General features: G+C 37.3%; 1 protein-coding gene across 1 annotated transcript in view; it reads right to left on the bottom strand.

The window, feature by feature from the left end:
- Window positions 1–3,845: 3,845 nt before the first annotated feature.
- The window catches only part of lamb1a (laminin, beta 1a), a 37,695-nt gene continuing 19,745 nt past the window's right edge, over window positions 3,846–21,795 (bottom strand). The window contains exons 18-33 of the mRNA XM_077211244.1: window positions 20,456–20,599; window positions 19,012–19,243; window positions 18,774–18,937; window positions 17,889–18,113; window positions 17,045–17,262; window positions 16,850–16,946; window positions 10,267–10,636; window positions 9,973–10,157; window positions 9,059–9,300; window positions 8,551–8,757; window positions 7,474–7,618; window positions 7,174–7,381; window positions 5,724–5,865; window positions 5,439–5,615; window positions 5,187–5,346; window positions 3,846–4,480 (exon numbers count right to left, since the gene is read on the bottom strand). Of these exons, the coding sequence (XP_077067359.1) occupies window positions 4,341–4,480; window positions 5,187–5,346; window positions 5,439–5,615; window positions 5,724–5,865; window positions 7,174–7,381; window positions 7,474–7,618; window positions 8,551–8,757; window positions 9,059–9,300; window positions 9,973–10,157; window positions 10,267–10,636; window positions 16,850–16,946; window positions 17,045–17,262; window positions 17,889–18,113; window positions 18,774–18,937; window positions 19,012–19,243; window positions 20,456–20,599 (3,056 nt within the window). The 3' untranslated portion in view covers window positions 3,846–4,340. The remainder of the gene's footprint in view (window positions 4,481–5,186; window positions 5,347–5,438; window positions 5,616–5,723; window positions 5,866–7,173; window positions 7,382–7,473; window positions 7,619–8,550; window positions 8,758–9,058; window positions 9,301–9,972; window positions 10,158–10,266; window positions 10,637–16,849; window positions 16,947–17,044; window positions 17,263–17,888; window positions 18,114–18,773; window positions 18,938–19,011; window positions 19,244–20,455; window positions 20,600–21,795) is intronic.

Below are 21,795 nucleotides of genomic sequence, written 5' to 3'. Positions count from 1 at the left end.
AAGGCTTAACGCTTTAACCACCTCAGCCACAGTAACAGCTCATATTACCCAGCTAAACTTTTACTACCCTGTCAGAAAAAATATATAGTTGCATAGTTTCATGTGGTTCTTCTCCCTCGCTGTATTATGGGTTTGCTATGTGGGGAGAATGTGCTGGTTAGGTTCGTGAGATAATCAGCTGATTACTATTATTATATTATGTATTAAGACCCTTGATCCTCACCTGACTATGGCTTTGTAATCTTTATCCATGATGTGGTTTATAATGGACTGTGGTACAGAAACTTGGTTTACTCTGGCTATTCTCTGCCGTCTCAGACGACAATGTTTGTCCCGTTTTAGCCACCGTAGCTTCTTCGAAAGGGAGGGGTGAGCAGTGGGCTGAGCACTTAGTGTAAACTCGCAACCGAACCACTAGATGTCGCCAAAAGTTACACACTGCACCTTTAAAAGAGTCGTTTTATTTTCTTTTATTGGATATGAGCTATTTTCACATGGGTTTTGATTGGATCGATGTCTACAATATGGAATGACTATATCCATAAAAATAAAATTCCTACATGCATGATGTAGCCTACAATGGGCCTATCATGAGCATCATTTTAGCCTAATCATGTTTTGCTGCTAGAGTTCGCTTATTTAAAACAATAACAAAGGTGTAGATAAAAGGATAGTTCACACAAAAATGAAAATTAACCCGTAAGCCTTTTTTTTAAATCTTCGGAACACAAATGAAGATATTTTTGATGAAATTATGAAATAAGAGCTGTCTGTCTCTCCATTCACATACAACAACCACTTTGATGCTTCAAAAAGTTCATAAAGAGATCGTAAAAACAAATCCAAATGAATTGAGCGGATTAGTCAGAATTTTCTGAAGAGACACGATTGCTTTATATGATTAACAGATTGAATGTATGCTTTTATTCACATATAAACATTCATCAGTTCACACATCACATGGTAAAAAGGAAGCTCAAGCATGTTCACTTGATGTGCGAGATCCAATGAGGTTCATTTTCGTGTTACGCAGCACGTTTGAGCTTTCACAAGAGTTTTGTTCTTGCCCGTCAAGCAGATTAAGTTGAGCTTCTGTTTATGTTTGCTGATCAATGTTTACATGTGAATAAAAACCTCAATTAAAGGTGCTCTAAGCGATGTCACACATTTTTTAGGCCAAAACATTTTTTGCCACATACAGCAAACATCTCCTCACTATCCGCTAGCTGCCTGTCCCCTGAACACACTGTAAAAAAACACGGTCTCTGCAGACACCCCAGGCTCCACAAATGGCAACAAAAACAAACTGGGGTAACCCGCACCACAAAACATAACAAACTGTTCCAGCCAATAACCGGCAAGAATGATTTGGGGGTGGGGTTTGGGGGGTTAGTGCGTGGATGAGGAGGAGGGAGGGTCTAGCTAGCCTCTGTTTTGTTTGACAATACTTCGAACGTCAACAAGAAGTGACGTCACCCAACATCGCTTAGAGCACCTTTAAATATGTCCCTCATATAAAGTGATCAAGTCTCTTCAAAATTTTTTGGCTAAACCGCTCAATTCATATGGATTAGTTTTACGGTCTCTTTATGAACTTTTTGAAGCATCAAACTGGTAGTTGCGCAGCTGTCAATGGAGTGACAGAAATCTCTCCGATTTCATTAAAAATATCTTCATTTGTGTTCCGTTTTCAGTTTGGGGTTTACTAGCATTTTAACAGTCTTTTTTATCATCCACAACTTCAGGAGAAGTATACTTCCTTTTTTGTTTTAGAAGTAGTATACTAATAGGGTAATAGCCTACCACACGTGGGATAACAGATCAATCGCTTCCAGCTTCACCAGCAACAACAAAAAAAGATTCAGTTCTCTTGTATTGTTTGTGGTTCTCAAACTTTGTCTAAAGTAATAATGGCTAGATAATGTTTCTTTAAATTGTCTTACGGTCACCCGTAGTCTCATTGTTAAAAAAAAAAACTCTGAAATTTAGGAGTTATATGTTTAAAACAATCATTCGCTTAAAACAAGCAAATGACTCTGAGCTGGTTCTTTATACTGATTAAAAAATATATAGAGCTTCCAGTGAGGTGCGATTCACGGGCAAAGGACTCTTATGATCTGGTTATTTTAATGACATTGATGATTCTACACATTGCCAGAGTACAGATCTACGGCCATGTACCAGGTCCCCCATATCACTATTACAGAAATAAAACAAGTAGCATAAACCAAGATTTAAAAAAAATGGATTAAGGAGTGATTCTTCCAAAGTCTCGACTCTTGTTTCCTTGTCATAAAGTTTCATTAGATGCTCAGATTGTACAACCCCAAATCAGAAAAAGTTGGGACATTTTGTAAAATGCAATAAAATCAAGAATCTATGATTTGTTCATTCTATTTGACCTTTTATTAACTGACAAAAGTACAAAGAAACGTTTTCCAATGTTTTCACTGACCAAGATAATTGTATTTTGTAAATATGAACAAATTTTGATTTTGATGGCTGCAACACACCCCAAAAAAGTTGGGACAGAGACCAAATAAAAGTGAAAAGATTATCCAAATTAGATTATCCAACTATTTTGAAACAGTCCACAATGAGCAGGTGAATTGGAAATAGTTGAGGGTATCATGTTTGGGTGTAAAAGTGCTTCTCAGTCTTTTTAAGCAAAGATGGGTCATGGCTCATCACTTTGTGCCAAATATCATGAGAGAATTGTCAAATAATTTAAAAAATCACATTTCTCAATGCAAGATTGCAAAGAATGTATGTCTTTTATCATCTTCCATACATAATATTGTCACAAGATTCAGGGAATCCAGATAAATCTCAGTCAGTGTTGGGCAAGGCAGTAGACCTCTGTTGAATGTGCGTGACCTTTGAGCCCTCAGATGGCATTGCACAAGATACCATCATGCTAATCCGTTAAATACAGCCACATGTGCTCAGGAGTAATTTGGAAAACCGTTTTCACTGAACACAGTCTGACTCTGCATTAAGAAATGCCACTTGAATCTCTGTTACGCAAGGAGAAAGCTTTACTTCAGTTCTATGTGGAGATGCCGGCGAGTTCTCTGGGCCTGAGCTCATCTCAGATGGTCTAGAAGAAAGTGGGAATGTGTGCTGTGGTCAGATGAGTCCATGTTTCAGCTTGTTTTTGGAAGAAAATGGACCTCGAGTTCTCAGTCCCAAAGACGAAAGGGACCAACCAGACTTTCACCAGCGACAGGTGCAAAAGCAAACATCTGTGCTGGTATTGAGGTGCATCATTGCCAACGGTATGGGTAACTTGCATTCACCTTGTGAAGGTACCATTGACATGGAGGCATGTATTTGGATTGTACAAAGACATAAACTGCCATCAAGATGACATCTTTCCTGGGAAGCAAGACAATGCCAGGTCTCATTTTGCACATGCTAAAACTGAGTGGTTTCTAGACACTCTGCACCAGAGAAGGGATGTGCCTGCCTGTTTACTGCAGTCCAGATATGTCTCTTATGGAAAATGTATGACCCATCATGAAAAGGAGAATCAGGCAACGATGACCACAGACTGTTGAGCGGCTGTCTTGTATCAGACAAGATTGGGCAAATATTCCACTAGCAAAACTCCAACAATTAGTATCCTCAACTCCCAAATGATTAAAAAGTGTAATTAAAAGGAAAGGTGAAGTGACACAGTGGTAAAAATGTCTCTGTCCCAACTTTTTTGGGGTGTGTTGCAGCCATCAAAATCAAAATTTGTTCATATTTACAAAATACAATTATGTTGGTCAGTGAAAACATTGGAAAACTTTTCTTTGTACTTTTGTCAGTTAAAAAAAAGGTTAAAAACAATGAACAAATCACAGATTCTTGATTTTATTGCATTTTACAAAATGTCCCAACTTTTCCTGATTTGGGGTTGTATTTTATAAACTTAAGGATGTGTTGAGAGATTAAAAACAACGACACAATTTCAAACTGTAGTATTAAGTATTAAACTTGAGTTTTTTCTGATTTCATTTTCATGGCAATTATTAACTGATCCAGATATCAGTTGATAGAAAAGTAGAAAATTGAGGCATATTTACATTATTTTACTTCTTATTTAAACAACTTTCATCTTAAATCGAAACAATGAGGTCTTTGTAATTGCAGTCTCATAGTTATGTTGGGCATATCTTACATTCACTCTTTGATCTTTTAAAACCCAAATTACATTCTCTTCGCAAACGTGTGTAACACCCATCCATACAGTGACAAAAGATAAATGTGTGGGTAAAGTTGTAGCTGTAACAGTTGTAAAACTCACAAAAAAGTTAATATAATTTATTTTCCTAATGCAGCCTGTAGTAGCGTTAAAACAGACAGGTGCTGTAGACGGTAACTTTGTGACTGATCTCCTGAAGCAGTTCTTTCACAGCCTTCTCCAGATCCACCAGCTCATTGGCCTTGTCCTCCAGCAGCTTCTGATTTTCATCGTAGCTCTTCTCAAGATCTGCAAAACAACAGAAGTTTAGCTCTTTGTAATTGAGAACACCAAAAGCTAAATTGGAAACAGTTGTATGATAGTTCTTTTTAAACTAGTGATGCGCTGAAATTTTGCCTAGCAATGATTTTAGATTTCGGACGAAATTATTTTGACCTAAACAGCTAATTTGTCCTTAATTAGCATGTCACGTTTTGACCGTGTTCAGCATCTGTTTTGTTCATACAATGTGAATAAGCATTGAAAAGCTTTGTGCTTGGTTACTTTTAATATAAAACGGAGTCTTAACTTTTAAATTATGTGGATTTTATCACGAAATTCAAACAATAAATGTCTTGTTGGCACTCTCTTGTAACTGCTCAATCAGTGTTTCGATTCACTTTATTACATATTCATTAAATTTACTGTTGGTGATGTCTTCATTAGAAGAAAACGATTTAAATGTTTATACACTATTTGAGTGTTGATTTTTAAATGAATGATTAATTAGTTGATTATCGAATAAACTTTAATTTTGGTTTTCGGCCCAGAATTTTTATTTTTCAGTGCATCACTACTTTAAACCTTAATGTTTAAAAAGTTTTAACCCAGAAATCACTTTAGTCACAGAGCTTTTACCCAGTGAAATGTGTGAAAGCTGATGTTGCAGTTGCGCTTATTTCATGCAGATATGTGTAATATTTGCTTCGCAATTAGAAATGCATTATCGACTTACTTTTCAGTAGCTGAAGTTTCTCGCTGGCCTGTAGCAACAGATTTTTGGCTTCCTGTTGGAGTTGCTCTGCTCTTTTCTTGGCCTCTGCCACTCCTTCAGCCTTCTGTGTGATCAGCTCTTCAACAGTAATGTACTTGTCTTTCAGCTCTGAATCCAGATCCTGCATAAACGGTCAACCACAACACAAGAGGTTACAAACGCAAAACAGTTAATACCAAAAATGACGTAACATGTCCCAGATATTACAGGCACCTTTTTGAGCTGCTCGGCCAGTGCGTTAATGCTATCAGCCTCTTTCTCTGTGCTGTTGGCGCTTGTGGAAGTATTGAGAGCCTTTTCTTTCAGCAGAGCTACATCGCTTTCCAACTTCAGGAGCCTTCGGGTGGCGTTACTTAGTTTTAGCTCTGAGTCGGATGTCTCTGACTCCACCTTTTGTACAAAAGAGTCACTTAGATTCATTCACAAGCAGCAAATTGTTCGTGTCCAAAACAAGTCTAGAACTCAATTGAGTGGTGATAAAAACCAGTGTAGACTTACCGAGACCAGCAGGTCTTGTGTTCCCTTGATGTCAGCAGTGGCCTGTTTCAAGGCCTCGGTTACAGAACTCTGAGCGCGTTCAGCCTGCTGCAAGGCCTCCTTCACCATCTCAGCTGTGTTTTTGATATCTGTCGCTTCCTTCCTGTGAAAAATAGAGACCAAACAAACGTTGTTTAATGAACTGGCCAGTAGGTGGCAATACTGCCACATTCCACATATATGGTACACTTTGATGCACTGGTTCTAGATCAGGGGGCCTCAGCAATCACTCAAAGGTTGTTTGATAACTTAAATGAATTAAAATGAACAAAATTGTTATTGACATATCTAAATACTAAAAGACAAACAAATTCAAGCTGAAATCATATTTCTTTTTCCCCATTCAATGATTATTGGTTTTATTGAAGTACATACAGAAACTTCTGGAATCAATTCGAGTCAAATTGATTTATATAGCTCTTTTCACAATACTGTTTCAAACCAGCTTTACTGACAATCATGTTGTTAATGATTATAATATCTTAATATCAACCTGCTTTACAGTCAAATTTATCAGATTAGCGATTAGCGATAATATAGTTTACACAAAGATACAAGCATTCATGTAGGTGAGATTTGCAATATAGTAGGATATACTGCTTTGCGTGAGTGTGCTTTATGTATACGGAAGTAGTTCGATATAATATGTCCAACTTTATATACAGAGCTGGGTGATAATGTAGTTACAATTAGCAAAAAAATGTAATAAAAAATCAGCCAGTTGAGATTTGCTGTATATATATATTGCTATACGTTAGTGTACTGTATATATGCAAATAAATTTGAATATAATGTATATCCAACTTTATATAAAGAGCTGGGCGATAATCTAGTTACATTTTTAAAACGATATAATTAAAAAAGCAGTTGAGATTCTATATAGCAGAATCTTGTACACAGGCAAAAGTAGGTTGTTCTATATAAACAAAATATAATTTATCAAACATTTTTCGATTATATAACAATTAAGCAGTTGAGATTTGCTATATAGTACACACTGCTTAGCGTGAGTGTACTGAATGTATTTGAGTAAGGTTGGATATACTTATAGTAGTTGTGTAACTCCAGGTTTTCTAATGAAAAAAAATATAGGAAAGGGGAGAGAGCCTTGAAAATTATGTTGGACAATGAGGTGCCTTCGAGGCAAAAAAGTTGAGAACCTCTGCTTTAGTGTCCCATTACATTTTAAAGCACTAAGGCACAAATCCCAGTTGTTTTGTTATAAGAACTATTAAAATCGACAAAAAATAACCTAGCATGCAAAATGGAAAATATTGATAATCAGGTTGCAAAAATCGCAAACCTCAAAGAAAAGCAGTAGAAGAATAAAAGGTTTTTGTGTCGCTGATTTGTGGCAGGTGCCTGTTCAAACTGTATCAATCTATTCTCAGGGGTTGAATATATCTCATACCTGGCCTTGCGGGCTTGTTCCAGCAGGCTTTCTGCGTTCATGATGTCGTTGGCGCTCTGGTTGAGGATGTCCTCAACATCTGTCAAGCTGCCCACGCGCTCCCTGATCTCCGCTGTCAGGTTCTGCAGCTGGGCTGGTGTGGTGGGCATCTGCATCTGCAGAACTTCATTGGCCACAGCCTCGATGCTTTCCAAGTCCGCTCCGTCTTCTGAAGAAACAGACACAGTAGGAGTTGAAATTCAAGCCACTTTTGACCATCCGAGCAACTTAGCTCAAGGAAACTTGCTAAGTGTGTCTTACGAGTGAGGAAGTCTCGGATCTGTTTGATGAGTTGGCGTAGCTCCTCGTTGCTGCCGTCCACGCGTTTTTTGGTCTCGTTGGTCTTCGCCAGCACCTCCTGAGCATTTAACTTTGCTTCGTCAGCTCTCACCTTTGCCTCTGACACCTGGACACACATATTAAGGAGTCTTTACAGAGATGTGATTTTTACATATTGATCCCGCCATCTGCAGGACACTACTAGCATGTTAGCCAGGCTTCAAAAAGTAGAGTGCCAAACAAGAGTAAAAATCACCATTGTTAGTGTTACTCGCTAGTTGCCCGGAAACTTTTTTTATGAATTTTGACAATGCGTGGTCGTGAGAATGGGAAATGGTTTAGTGCAATCATCAAAATGTTAATTAATTGCATAAATATATGGTCTGACGCACTGCATGTTTCAGAGAAAAGCCCAACACTGTGTTCATTTTCAGTTTCGGTTCACAGTAAATGCTTCTCTGCAAGTGCTGTGTGTTTGAGTCGCTTATAATTTGCATTTGGGAACGCAACATGCGCCAACCATCTTCCCAAATTCGCCATGAGAATCGTTTATCTGTTGGTGTCAACAAAGAGAAGCCTTAATGTCTCCCTGTGGTTTTACGACAAAATAAAAGCTCAGTGGTTTTACGTTTGAAAGCAAAGAAATTAAGACAACCATAAATGTTTCTATTGTAATTTAACTGTTGTCCTTTAAAAAAATTTAAAAAATAATTATTATTAACAATGTTATTAATAATAATAACAATTATATTTATATTTTATTATAACATTGTACTACAAAATAGTATTGAGGGAGGGAGGCGTGATCAGGTTTCCTATTTTTGTCTTTAACTAATCACATGCCTGTCTTTAAAATAATGGATCCTTAAAGAAGAAATCCTTGCAAATCGTACAATAAAATAAATTTTTCAATGTCTAAAATGAATTCAAAAAAGCATTCAGCAGTTATCAAGTGAAAACATCCGAACAGAGAACAAAATTGCAGAACATTTCTAGAAAATAATTGCAAAATCCTTTATCATATCAATAGCAGATACGGTGTCTGCTGAGAAACCTCACCATTTTGGACAGCTTGTCCACTTCCTCCATGGCGCTGATAATCTCCAGGTCAAAGTCCTTGGCTTTCTGCCAGGCATTGTGGGCCAGCGTGGCGAGGCCATCACATCCCTCTCCTCCACACTTCCCGTTCCCTTCCCCGTCCACACAGCTCAGGCCTCCACAGGGAGAGTCGGCACAATTCTCAGAGCCAGCTGGACTACCACATGTCTGTATCCGAGGAGAGATCACAACGGTAAAACTAGGTTTTAAATGAGCAAAACTCACTGGTATGATGCTAGAGTGTTCTAGGTGGTTACAAATATGGGTGTTATAATACAGAGTGTAAGATTTTGTGCGATCAGGAACAAAAGTCTAAGGATATCTGGGCAATTTTAAAGTGATGTCTAAAAAGTTTTTCTTGCACTTGATTTGTTTCTGAAAACTAAACTTTTGCTTATTGAAACTTCAGTGCTGTCAAGTCACAAGTTCTTGACGTAGACCATGATAATAAATCTGTTGACTGCTTTACCTTCTCGCTAAGCTCAGACAGGTCCAGAGTCTCTAGTTGTCCTGCCAGGTTGTCCAGGTTCGTCGAAAACTCATCCTGCCTTTGACTGAACTCTTCTTTGGTCTGGTTCATCAAGTCCTCCGTTTCTGTCCGCAGGACGGCAGACTGATTGACCAGGTTGTATGGGTCACTGGTGGAGGCATTGGCACGGACCTCCGCCTTCTGGGACTGTTCGTAATATCGATTCACGCTGGCTCTGGCCCCTATAGACCGAAAAAGAAGGTGAAATTATGGATTTTCCTGGTCAAGCCTCTATTTTGAGGCAACTGAAATAGACCAACTCAAACCTGGTGTAAAGTCAATGGTGCAGTATTTATTTATTTTTTGTTATTTAAAGGGCACATTAGTAATATGCTCCTATAGGCGGGTCCACAACGCACGTACAATCTGCTTATTACACACACAGGGATGCGCAGCAGCACACAAACATGACAAATATTAAAAATAAACGATTACAATATAAAAAATTAATATTGTGTACAGAAAGATATGGTGGGCTTGTCACATAGATGTTCTGCTTGCGCGCTTTAACTTCGCGCACGAGCAGACCCGTTTCCTCGCTAGAGGCGCGTTCAGTTTTTCCGCTTGCAAATTCCGCCATGTAAATAGCGAATCCGCCATGGTGCGAGCGCAACTGGCTTTTAAAGGGAATGGGAGATGAGACTCTGAATAGTTTTTTGCACGTTACATCCCGAAACACACCCATAACTCATTAATTAAGAGACAACCGTTTTAGACCATGCACCGGGCGCGCTGACCATGTTTCCCTTCGTTAAACTAGCAAAAGTGGATTCGGACTAAGTGCACTTGCACCGTGCGCTTTAGACCATGTGCTTAGATCGTTAAAATATGGCCCCTTAAGTTATGTTACTCACCTCGAATGTCTGAATTCTTCACAAACTCCACCTGTTTCTGCAGGTCTTTCACCGTCTGTTCTAGTTTCTGAGCTTCTTCTTTGAGGGAGTTCAGTTTGGTGTCCGTGCTGTTGTTGTCAGACGAGATCTCGGACAAGGTCTCCTCGGTCAGGTTAAGGTTGGTGTTCATTTCAGCCATCAAGGCACTTTAGAGAAAGAGGATTATTCTTATAAGAAGAGTCAATGATCTCTCAATGTGAACTAATAAAAAGGATTTGCACTTGCTTCCACATCCTAAGCAAGGACGTAACTTACGTAGCTTGTTCGAGAAGTCCCTGGATCTCTGTTAGAGGCTGAGTGGCTGGATTCTGGGCGAGGATGTTGCGGATTGAGTTGGCGCTGCTTTCAACGTTATTGATGGTGGTCTGGTAGGGTCCAGTAATGCCAGTGGCTTTGATGGTATTGACCTTCTGGACCAGTCTGTGGGTCTGATTGGTAAGGTCGCCTATAATTACGTCCCATTCGGCAAAGCACTGATGGCAGCGCTCGCACTGTGGGAAGTCGCCCGTGTAGCCTCGAGCACACGCGTCACATCGGGGTCCGGAAACACCCTCCACACACACGCAGTGACCCGTGGCCTTGTTGCACTGCTGCTCCGCGATGCCTCTCGGGTCACAGTCACATGCTGAGAAAATATACAGGAACACTGAGGTTTAAGTACAGTTATTATTGTCAATTAAAACTATTAAAAACATTTTTGGCAATTGAAATATAGCTGAAATACAATAAAAATATTAGCTGAAAAAATTAAATGAACTAAATAAAAATTCGAAAAACGAATTGAAATTTGTGTAATTTGAAGCAATATAATTACTAACTGGAAATAATTTGAAGTGAACCACTGAACAAACTAAATCTGAAATTAAAGTAAATTAAACCTAAATAGTAATATTCAAAAAATAATAATCACAAAAGCAAATAACAAAATTACAGTAAAATGAACACTGAAAATATAAAAATAAATTAAAAAAACTCAAAGATTGAGTCTACAGAATGAGATCGACATCAGAAAAAAAAAATCTGAAAGGCTGAAAGAACTGAAATGTAAAACCTGCGCAAGATTTTTAAGACAGCAGCTCATTTACTGGCATTTTCTGTCAACGGCTGCAAACTTTGAGTTCCAGTGACCTTATTAGGCTGGAGTTTAAAGAGTGAGTGATCGAGGAAGCATGAAGGAAAAGACTGTTTGCCCACTTTAGTGCTGCACTGCTAGCGTTGTTTCGGAGTGTTTGGTGAACAAAAGGCAGTAACTGCCCACAATGACAGACGAGACACTTGGCAAACACCACATCATGAATGACCTAACGTGAGGCTCTTAAACAAACACACTCATCCACAGAACATTCTAGGAGGTGTAACAACCTTGTTAACCTCCATCAAGACCTTTTTCACTCAAAAAAATCTGAAAATCTCTTTTTAGATTCACAGAATCTGAAACCCGGTTCTAGTTTTTTTAATTCAATTATCAACATAACTATTTAGCGCTCTTCCAAAACATAGTTAATAACATTTGCTTTCCAAAGTCATTATTTTTTTCAGCTTTTTTCAAATGGTTATATTTTTAATTATTTTAATAATTTGTTACTCATTGTCATGCATCACAAGATGTTACAGGCCAATATAATATTTTCTGTAAAAAGTGTCTTATATAGCTGAAAATCATTATTTCTTCTTGTCCGAATTAGTCGTTTTTTTTTTTACTTTTGGTTATTTCATTTATTGTATTTATAAAAGCCCTAAATATACATTTTCCTAATTCTAAAACGTTCCTAACACATAAAATTGTTTAAAAATAACTTTTAATCTTATAAAAATGTGCCCATAAATCTTGCGTCAATTCTGGTACCATACTTTGCCTTTAAATTGGTGGAGTTGTACACCTTTGTAGTGCCAGTTTGGCATTAGAGAACAGGAAAATGATGCTACCGAGATAGCATGGTAGCTCATTAGGAGTTGGAACAGAGCCCGTGTCTTTCTGGGTAGATAAGTAACCAGGAATTCAGTACAATACATGTGACACATACAATACGTGAATGGGGACCCTGTCTGGGACGGTTAATTTACTTAAAACGCATTCCAGTGTGTAGTGATTACACACACATTCCACGGGAAAAGACTCCTTCACCTAAGGGCACTAATGCATACAAGGTACTAGAGATAGGGAATTATCTCGGAGGTTAATCCCTGCTATTATCCAGGGGGCCTCAGGCGGCACCAGGGGTGTTTCTTGTTGGGACAATACCGTGAATGTGACCCCTGGAGATAGGAGTTTTTGTGAGGGTGATTTTGTAGCAATTTACAACAGACAAAAACACTAGGACATCCTTTTACTGTCTAGGAACACATTTGCATGTTATTGTTTAAAACCTGGCTTGAGAATTAAATGAACCTTTTAAAAGTAAACACTAAAATAAATACGCTTCTTGAAGATTGAATGCAAAGCGTTTGTGTACTCAGCAATCGTTTACTTTACACAGACGTATATGGCTAAGGCATGGGGATGTAAATCTTTAACATCTCACACGCCAGTCGAGAAGAGGAACCACAGTCTCTCAGCCAAGACCACCCTATTAACAAAGTCCATTTTACTGCTGTTAAACATTCATGACGGTGTTAACAAGCTCTCGGAAATTATGCCTTCACTTTCCTTTACTCCCACGCCTATTCTAGCTTATCATACTCTAAGCAATGTCTGAAACTTTGTATTTTGAGCACTTCTTGGTTTTTTTTGCCTCTTCAGAATGAATAGCTTGCTGTATTCCTCCTTTGTAAGTCGCTTTGGATAATAGCGTCTGCAAAATGAATAAATGTAAATGTATCATTCCTTTCACAAGGGCTTTAAAGTAAAAATGGCATCCGAGGGAAATGTTACCAAAATTGTTTTATTAGGGATGCACCGATATGAAAAATAATCCATTTTCATTTTCAAAATAATCAGAAGGAAATAATCCATTACTTATCTGTAGTAATTAACATATATCAGCCAATACCAGAAGCAAACGTTAAATTAGCTTGTATGCTTTAACCTTTTACATTCAAGATATAGACTGAAAATACGCCTTAATATCGAATGTAATTTTGCTTCTTAGGTACAATAATCATTATTTCATTATTTAAGAAGAACAGGACAAAAATAGTGATTAATTGTTTTTTTCAAAGTGTAGCTAAATCATGTCTATGATATAATATATAAATATAAATGTTATATATAAATGTAAAAAAAAAAATTCCTTTATATTCATATATATTATATACAATATTTATTTTATACTGTATATATTTTTGAGTTACGAAAAAATGTATACATTTATATATATATATATATATATATATATATATATATATTAATTAATGCTGTCAAAACGTAAAATCGCGATTAATCGCATCTAACACAAGTTTTTATTTCCATAATGTGTTATATCTGTAAAGTATATAGTGTATATATAAGTGTGTGTGTGTATGTATAAACACAGACCCACACATATGTAATATCTATAAATATAATAATATATATTACACAAATATATTATTAATCGTGATTCTTCGACTTGACAGCACTAATACAGTATATATATATACACACACACATAAACCATGTTAAATGCGATTAATTGTGATTAATCAATTTGACAGCACTATATGTTCATATATATATATATATATATATATATATATATACACCTTTAAAAGCTATACTAAAAAGCTTGACCACTAGTCTGAACTTAAAAACTCTAAAACTGAAGTGCCATAACCGATCAGCATTCTTGATTGAAGAGCAAACCAGACACAAAATGTACAAGATAAACTACAACCTACAAAATATCTAAACAAATCACATGTGGTTGGACAAAGCTCAAAGTATGGGATTTCACAAGATTATCAAACTAGTATTTAAGGGGAAACCACACAAATCACAGCTCGAACTGAACAGACGCTCAGTCCTGGGAAAGTGAAGAGCATGTTGAGGGCGAGTCAACAGAAGGGTTATAGAGGGGTAACTGGATCTTAGAGGAACACAGGGGGCTTCCTGCTCCATCCGGACTCTTTAAACAAACGGAGCAGTGTGGGGGTGGAAAAATCTTCGTTAGCAAACCGCCTTTTCTGCTCAAAGAGAGCCCAAAACCTGCTCCACTGAATGCCAAATGGCCAAAATGGGTTAATAAAGTAATAGTTTTAGCAAAAATAAATAAATCTGCATTTCATTTCCTTCGTGCATTCCAGAAACGTAGCATAAAACTGTTTATATTACTTGTGCAGATTTCTGTGAAACAGACCAAATTGTTATTCACTGAAAATCTCTTTCGACAACTTATTGGAATTGCTGATGGATAAAAGCGTCAGCTAAGTGAATAAAAAGCGTCAGCTAAGTGAATAAATGATATCGGGCTGATGGTGTCTCATTTTCCATACATCATCCTTGACTATGAGCTGTTAATTGGGCAGAGATTGTAGTGTTTATTAGAAGTTCTATTGAAAAGCTTCACAACCATCTTGAAGGAGATCAGTAGATAGTAGACGCTCAGTCAGAATCTTACCCTGCCAGAAGCACTTTCCATAAAGCACCAGAAAAGTTCAAATAGATTTTCAAAGATATGGTCTGCACAGCCACAAATACAGTCACAGAGAGGACAAAAACTCTTTTCTGTGAAGGGGTGCTGCGTCAGACACCCATAAGGGGAAAGCCCACGAATACAAAGGTGCATTGTGGGAGTAGAGAGGATATTGCGAGGCTTCGACAGATCCCCCCACAAGCTGGTCATGGTCCCGCACATCTGGGGCGAATCAAAGAGTGGGATGAGGGCTTTTCCATTCTCATACACATTCCTACAAAACTGGGTTGCCTACAGTTTTTATGGAGTAGAGTTTTGGTAGAACTCACCATTGGCGTGTTTCCACAGTCAGCAAAATGTGTTTAGTTGGGTTCTTCGGGTTTGTTTAATGTTCAGCAGTGATAATTAAAATGTAAGGTTTACTTTCTTTTAAACTTAATTTCCCTTGTGCAGTATTTATGGGCAGTGTTGTGCAAGTTACTCTGGAAATGTAATTAAATTACTGATTACTCCTTTAAAAAGTAATCAAGTTACTGTTCTGATTACTTTATTTTAAAAGTAATTAGTTACATTACTAGTTACGTTATTAGCCCCCCCACCCCCTAAACAAAACAAAACAGAATAACCTATTTAGCCTGCTCATGAATTAACTTTATTGGGAAGTGCATAGTCTATCTCACAACAAACAAAATTAAGCCAGTCTCTTCTGACTTTTAAATGTTTATTTGGACTGGACTCGACAGTAGAAGTTGTTGATGCTTTGCTCTCCGTGCCTGATACTTTCTCGAGAAGTTTTACAGTGTTACGCTGCCCTTTCAGGTGTGTTAACAAATTAAATGTCAAGTTTTTCGAAGTTGAAAAGGTTTTCTCCCCCCCCCACATAATTGACAGCGCACAATAACATAGTGATGTTACATATGACACTGAAGCTTCAAAGCGCGTATCGATCACACAGCGCAATTTCTCATGAAGCTACGTGTCGGAGCGCGTATTGTTTTCAGAGAAACACGTGATCAACCAAAAACGAACCCTCACTTTCTTTCCAGTCACGTAAATGCTTCACTTTGTATGTCAGAAGCCTATAGCCTATGTTACATGATCATATATTCTTCCATATAAACAGCATAGAGACCATTAAATTATTAGACCCCCATTTACTTGCATCAAGCGACTCTGTTGGTGTTTTTATAATTAGTAATAATATAATTGTTACATTTAATTTATTGGCACACTTTAATATATGAATTTTATTATCAGACAACTGAACATTTAGCGTTGTCAGGCTTTTATGTGTGCTTAATAGATAAAACAACGGCGCTGTGCACTCGGGTTTATCTTTTCCCGGAAGATCGGGGGAAAGCCTCAGTGCTTCGTGAGGCTTCATTTGCCCGTCCCTACAAAAATGTTCTTACCGTTGTCAGAAATAAACTCAAAATAATGATTATATTTCCAGCTACAGAACGGGATCTGTCGTTAAGACTTCTTCATTTTTTTGAAAGAATTCTCACCAAGGCTGCATTTATTGGATCAAAAATACAGTAAAAAATGTAAATACAATTTGAAATTATTGTATTCTATTTGAATATATTTTAAAATGTAATTTATCCCTCTGATCTGAAATTTCAGCATCGTTACTCCAGTCTTCAGTCTAATATGCTGATTTAATGCTCAAGAAACATTTACAGTTATTATCATCAATATTGAAAACACTTGTGCTGTTTTCTGTTTTTGTAGAAACATTTTTTTTCAGAATTTATTGATGAACAAAGTTCTAAAGAGCAGCATTTGTTTGAAATAGTAATCTTTAGTAACATTATAAATGTATGTGTCACTTTTGATCAATTTAATGCACCCTTGCTGAATAAAAGTATGAATTTCTTGCAAAAATCATATTGACCCCAAACTTTTGAAATTATAGTGTAAATAATATACCACAGCTAATATTAATAATACACAGAGGAGCATTATAAAAGTTTTACTGTCACTTTTGATTAATTGAATAAAAGTGAGAAAAAAAATCTTAGACCCTAAACTTTTGAAATGGTAGTGTACATAATATAATATAAGTTATATAATAATATAAATCATTTTTAAATCATTCATTTAATAGCCTAATTGTATCAATATTTTCAAAATAAAATCAACAAAATAACGCCCCATAATATATTATTTCCTGAAGAAATACTTCCCATTATTAAAGTTAAATGCATTGCAAATATTATAAAAGATTATCATAATTCACTGGATAATTTAATGCACTAATATTTTTCATTATTTTCTGAACTCACCGTGGCATCTGACCTCAGGGTTCCCCCAGAACAGTTCTCTACACTCTCGGCAGGTTCTGCCACCAAACCCAGGTTTACAAGAGCACTGGCCCATTATCTAAAGCACAGAGGATAAAAAAACACACAAATGAATCCATCCATCATGTGTACTTTGTTACTATCCCGAACATGCGATGGCTGTGAATGTGGTCTAACCTCATTGCAGGAAGAGCCGAAGGAATGGTTGAGGTCGCAGTCGCAGGCCTCGCAGCCTTTCCCGCTGGCCATGTTCCAAGTGTCCGGAGCGCATCGATCGCAGTGCTGGCCCTCCACGTTGGGAAGACATTGGCACTGTCCGCTGTTTAAGTCACAGTTGCAGTTCCCTTGAGAAGGGCACGTCTCCTTGGCAGTGCCCACATTATTACAAACACACTCTGAGAAAGAAGAGGACAACATTCTTGAAAACTCAGGGGCCAAGAATCTCCCAATAATAAGACCATCTCTGATAGAAGATTGCTTACGCACATGTAAAATAACACGATCATCAAACATTAAACAGCATATAAATCAAAACTGCCTCACTTTACAGAATGAAATGTCGACCCAGGAAGGGTTAACGACTGTGAAGCTTTGTTGATGGACTCGAGATCTACTCCATCTGTGTTTTGATCATCGTTTTGTCTTTGACAAAACACTATTTTCTCAGCTTTTTGTTTAAAATGTTGTTTTGTTAGAAATAAAGCTAGATGAAAAAATTTAAATAAAAACAAGCTGTAAAAAAAAGCTGTATGTTCAGATATTCATACAACAAAATATCCTGGGGGCCATAAAACTTTTGTTAAAATGCTGACACTGACTGGCAACTTTAAAAAAAAAACGCTGACGAGGAAAGAGTTAAACTAGATTTCAAAAACTAAACTTTTCAATTGTACATTATCATGTTTTAAATAAGAATATGTATTAATCAGGCATTGTATTGGCAATAATCACCCAAAATTTCTATATCACTGCATATTTTTGGAAATATTCAGTATTGAAACTGACTTCTTCAAAAACTTACTTCTGCAACTCTGGGTCAGTGCATTGCCGTAATAACCGAGCTTGCAACGGTTGCAGTCCTCGCCCTCCGTGTGGTACAGGCATTTGAGACAGGCGCCCGTGCGGGCGTCACAGGACCCCGGGTCCATCATGTCAATGTTGTTATTGCACTGACAGGAGCGGCACTCTCCGTCTACCTCATGTGGGTTTCCGTAATAACCAGGGGCGCAATTCTCACACCTGGCACCTAAGGGCGGCATGAGAGGAGATGTGTTATATTACAGCTTTCACTACAAAAAAATTACATATTACAAGATATTTTTTGTATACAAAAAAAAGAAAAACATATTTCAAGACAAAAAAACAGCAACATATTCTTCCACATACACTATGTTTCAAAAGGTTGTAATCTTTTTTTTTAAATGAAAGGAAATCTCATGCTAATTTATTTGAAAGTCTGCATTTATTTGACCAGAAATACAGTAAAAAGAATATTAATGTAAAATATTATTATTATTTAAAATAACTGTTTTCTATTTGCATATATTTAAAAAAAAAAAAAATTATTCCTGTGATCAAAGCTGAATTTTCAGCATCATTTCTCCAGTCTTCAGTGTCACATGATCTTTCAGAAATCAGTCTAATATGATGATTTGTTGCTCAAAAAAAAAAATCATATTATCATGAGTTATTTTAATGGTAATAATATTTCACAATGTTACTGTTTAACTGTATGCTTGATTAAATAAATGCAGCCTGAGTGAGCAGAAGAGACTTCTTTCAAAAACATAAAAAATCTGAAAGATACTGAACTTTTATGACAAGTTCTGGCTTGTCCATGATAATGGAAATTTACAGTGTTCTTGACAGATGCTGTTATAAATCAAGTAAGATGTGTGGTGTTTACCTTTATGTCCCTGGTTACAGACACAGAACACCTGGTTGGAATCGAGACTCTTATAACAAGCGCCGGAGAACTGTCGGCCGCTGCCGGGACCGTCGGGACACATGCAGGGGCGGCAGTGGTCTCCAGAGCCCAGGACAGGGTCACCATAGTAGCCGTTCAAACACCTGCGGAAGTCATTTGATGAGTAAAAGGCTTCAATGTCAACTCATAATGCAGAACAAAGAAAACGGTAACTAACCTCTCGCAGTTGTGGCCAGTGGTGTGGTCTCTGCAGGACAGACACTGTCCGGTGTGCGGGTCACACTGCTCAGCGTGGCCGTTGCAAGTGCAGGGGCGACAGTTAGGGAAACCCCAGTGTCCAGGCAGACAGCGCTCACACTGCCGCCCATACGCTCCGGGAATACATTCACACTGACCCGTGGCCTCGTGGCAGAAAGAGTGGACAGACCCTTCAGGACTGCAATCACATGCTAAATAACAAGAGAAATAACAAAACGACACTTGTGAAAGACGTTTTAGGAATTGTCTATAGATGGTATGCGCGTGACGTCACCGTCGGCCGGAGTGATTGCGGTTACGCCCACTGAGTGGCGTAAAGACTTGAGCGGCAGCATTTGTTTTCAGCGTGAATGCCGCGAAAAACACACAAAACACATCTAAAACGGCAAAGAGCCTTGCGTTTGACTGTACAACTAGATTTGACAAGAAATCGGAGGTATATTTTTACAGACTGCCAAAAGCTACAGAACAGAGAAGCAAATGGATCGCTGCAATTCAAAGAAACAACTGGACTCCCGGCAGCGATTTGCAATTTATCATTTTGTGTCAAATCAATATGCTGAATTTAGGGGGGGATTCATACCCTATATATTGTATTGTTATATATTGTATTGACAACTCAACAATTAGATATTTACATCATATATCATATATTCTGCATAATTGGATGTTTTTAAATAAACACTGACATATACATATAAATATATACATATATCAAATGTTGTATATATATATATATATATTGTGATCACCTGGATTTAGACCTATATTGTATTTATATAAAGCGTTCACAGGCAAATTTGCTTTATGTATTTCCCCTGTGCCGAAATCTAGCACATATAAATGTCAGGAAACATGATTCCCGGCTGCATGTCAATTTCCATGGATCACTGGATCTTTGGTAAGTTGTAAGGAACACTATATCGAGTCCAACTTTTAGTTTAAACTGATAATCATTTGTTTTACTCGTCTTTTTGCAGTTTCCCCTATTAAATCCAGTCACATAGCAGCTCTTTTGCTACCCAGTCCGACTGCTGTCACTTTAAGAACTTGTGCACTGATCCAATATACTGTTACACATGCATTTTCTCTCCACTATTTAAATTCCAAAACTGGCTGTATTTACCTGAATACTCGGCAAGACTCTCATTTTGACATAATTTTGTATGTACTTGACTGTTTAATACAACAGCCGAGGGTGTGACAGCAAATTAGACATATTTCTTTTTTCTGACCATCTTATATTTTTTCCTCTTTTGTAAAGTCATAGAAACACTATGATTGATTTTTCAAGAAAATGGGAACGCAAAAAATACATTGTTTCCGTTCACCATTGTAGTAGTTTACCCAACTATGACGAAGCCCATAAATGTGAAAAGAGTCCACTGGCAAGTTGTACTTACGCCTGCAGCCTTGCGGCCCAAAAAGGAAGGTAGACGGGGCGCACTTGTCGCAGTTCCTGCCAACCACGTTGGGGCGACACTGGCACTGCCCACCACTGGGGTCACAAACAGTGCTGAGAGAGCCTTGCGGGTCACACTGACAGGCTGAGAGAACAGAAACATATTCAATAGGAGAAACTGAGGAGAAAAGTAGCAAACACAAATGTAACAACTTTTTCATATTAGTGTAACATATTAGTGTAGTTCTGCTGAAAAAAATAGTGTAACAAGTAACAAGCTGCACTTGTAGTGCCAGAAAATGCAAAGTCGATTGCTTTTATGCCAAGTGGAGCTTTGAGCAAACTGAGGCACAATCGCCTTCTAGAATGTCAGACGGTAAAAAAAATCTCAATGTTTTATGAGCTTTTGATCATATGCGATATATCTCGATATTTACGTATTTGCTCTGATTTTTTTTTTTACAAATCAGAAAAACAAACATTTCTGACCAAACAATAATTGTTGCCAGGTAGATTACATGTTTGGTACAAAAAGTAAAACACAGTAAAAGTCTAGGGTTAAAAATAATTTTAATTATTTTATTTAATTGTTTTAATTTTCAAGTATATTCAACAATAAAAATACATAGTAATAAAAAGCAAAAATATATATTTTTTTAAATAAAATGTTTAAAATCCACATTTTTAAATGATGACGAAAATGAACTAAACAAGTTTAATCAGTAGTCGCCATACTTGATATTGTTTATTCAAAAACTACCATTAATTTGCCATTCTGTGTAATATACTGCTCAGATCATGATTTATCATCAAATCACTTATATATTTAATAAGATTTGCTCTTTAAATAGTTTCAATGTATTTAACTATTTATTAAAGTGTAGCCTTGAATTACAGCCTAGAAAAGAGTTTGAATTGCATGAAGCTTGACAAGTCACAGTTTCAAAGAATCTTAAATATGACTTGAACACGTCTTTCTAGTAGTACTGTGTTTTGATATGTTTGATTTTGTCATGTGGAGGTGAACGTTTTCACACCGATATTTACAGTCAGCAAATCTTTTGTCCTGATTTAAGCCTCTAGCCATGTCTTTTGCGTTTCTTCTTGCCCTGACAGTCGATGAAATTGTAAAGTCTCAGACAGGAAGCATGTAAGGCAGTATAATTATGCCTGAGGCCCCGTTACAAGCTCTGACACGAGGGCAGGAAAGCACCTCCGCTGACAGAAAGCAGACGGAGGAAAATGAAAGCTGAATGAACGATGACAGAATGAAGACTGGCACGTCTATCATAAAGGGAAAAGTGGATGCTTATGTGGTTAGAGAATGGAGCCAATCTCATG

This window comes from Siphateles boraxobius, unplaced genomic scaffold (genome assembly GCF_051911475.1).
Source record: "Siphateles boraxobius isolate OS27281-9 unplaced genomic scaffold, OSU_SipBor_1 65, whole genome shotgun sequence".
Taxonomy (NCBI): Eukaryota; Metazoa; Chordata; class Actinopteri; order Cypriniformes; family Leuciscidae; genus Siphateles; species Siphateles boraxobius.
The sequence above is the reverse complement of the archived record's forward strand: the minus strand, read 5'-3'. Positions and strand labels throughout refer to the sequence as shown.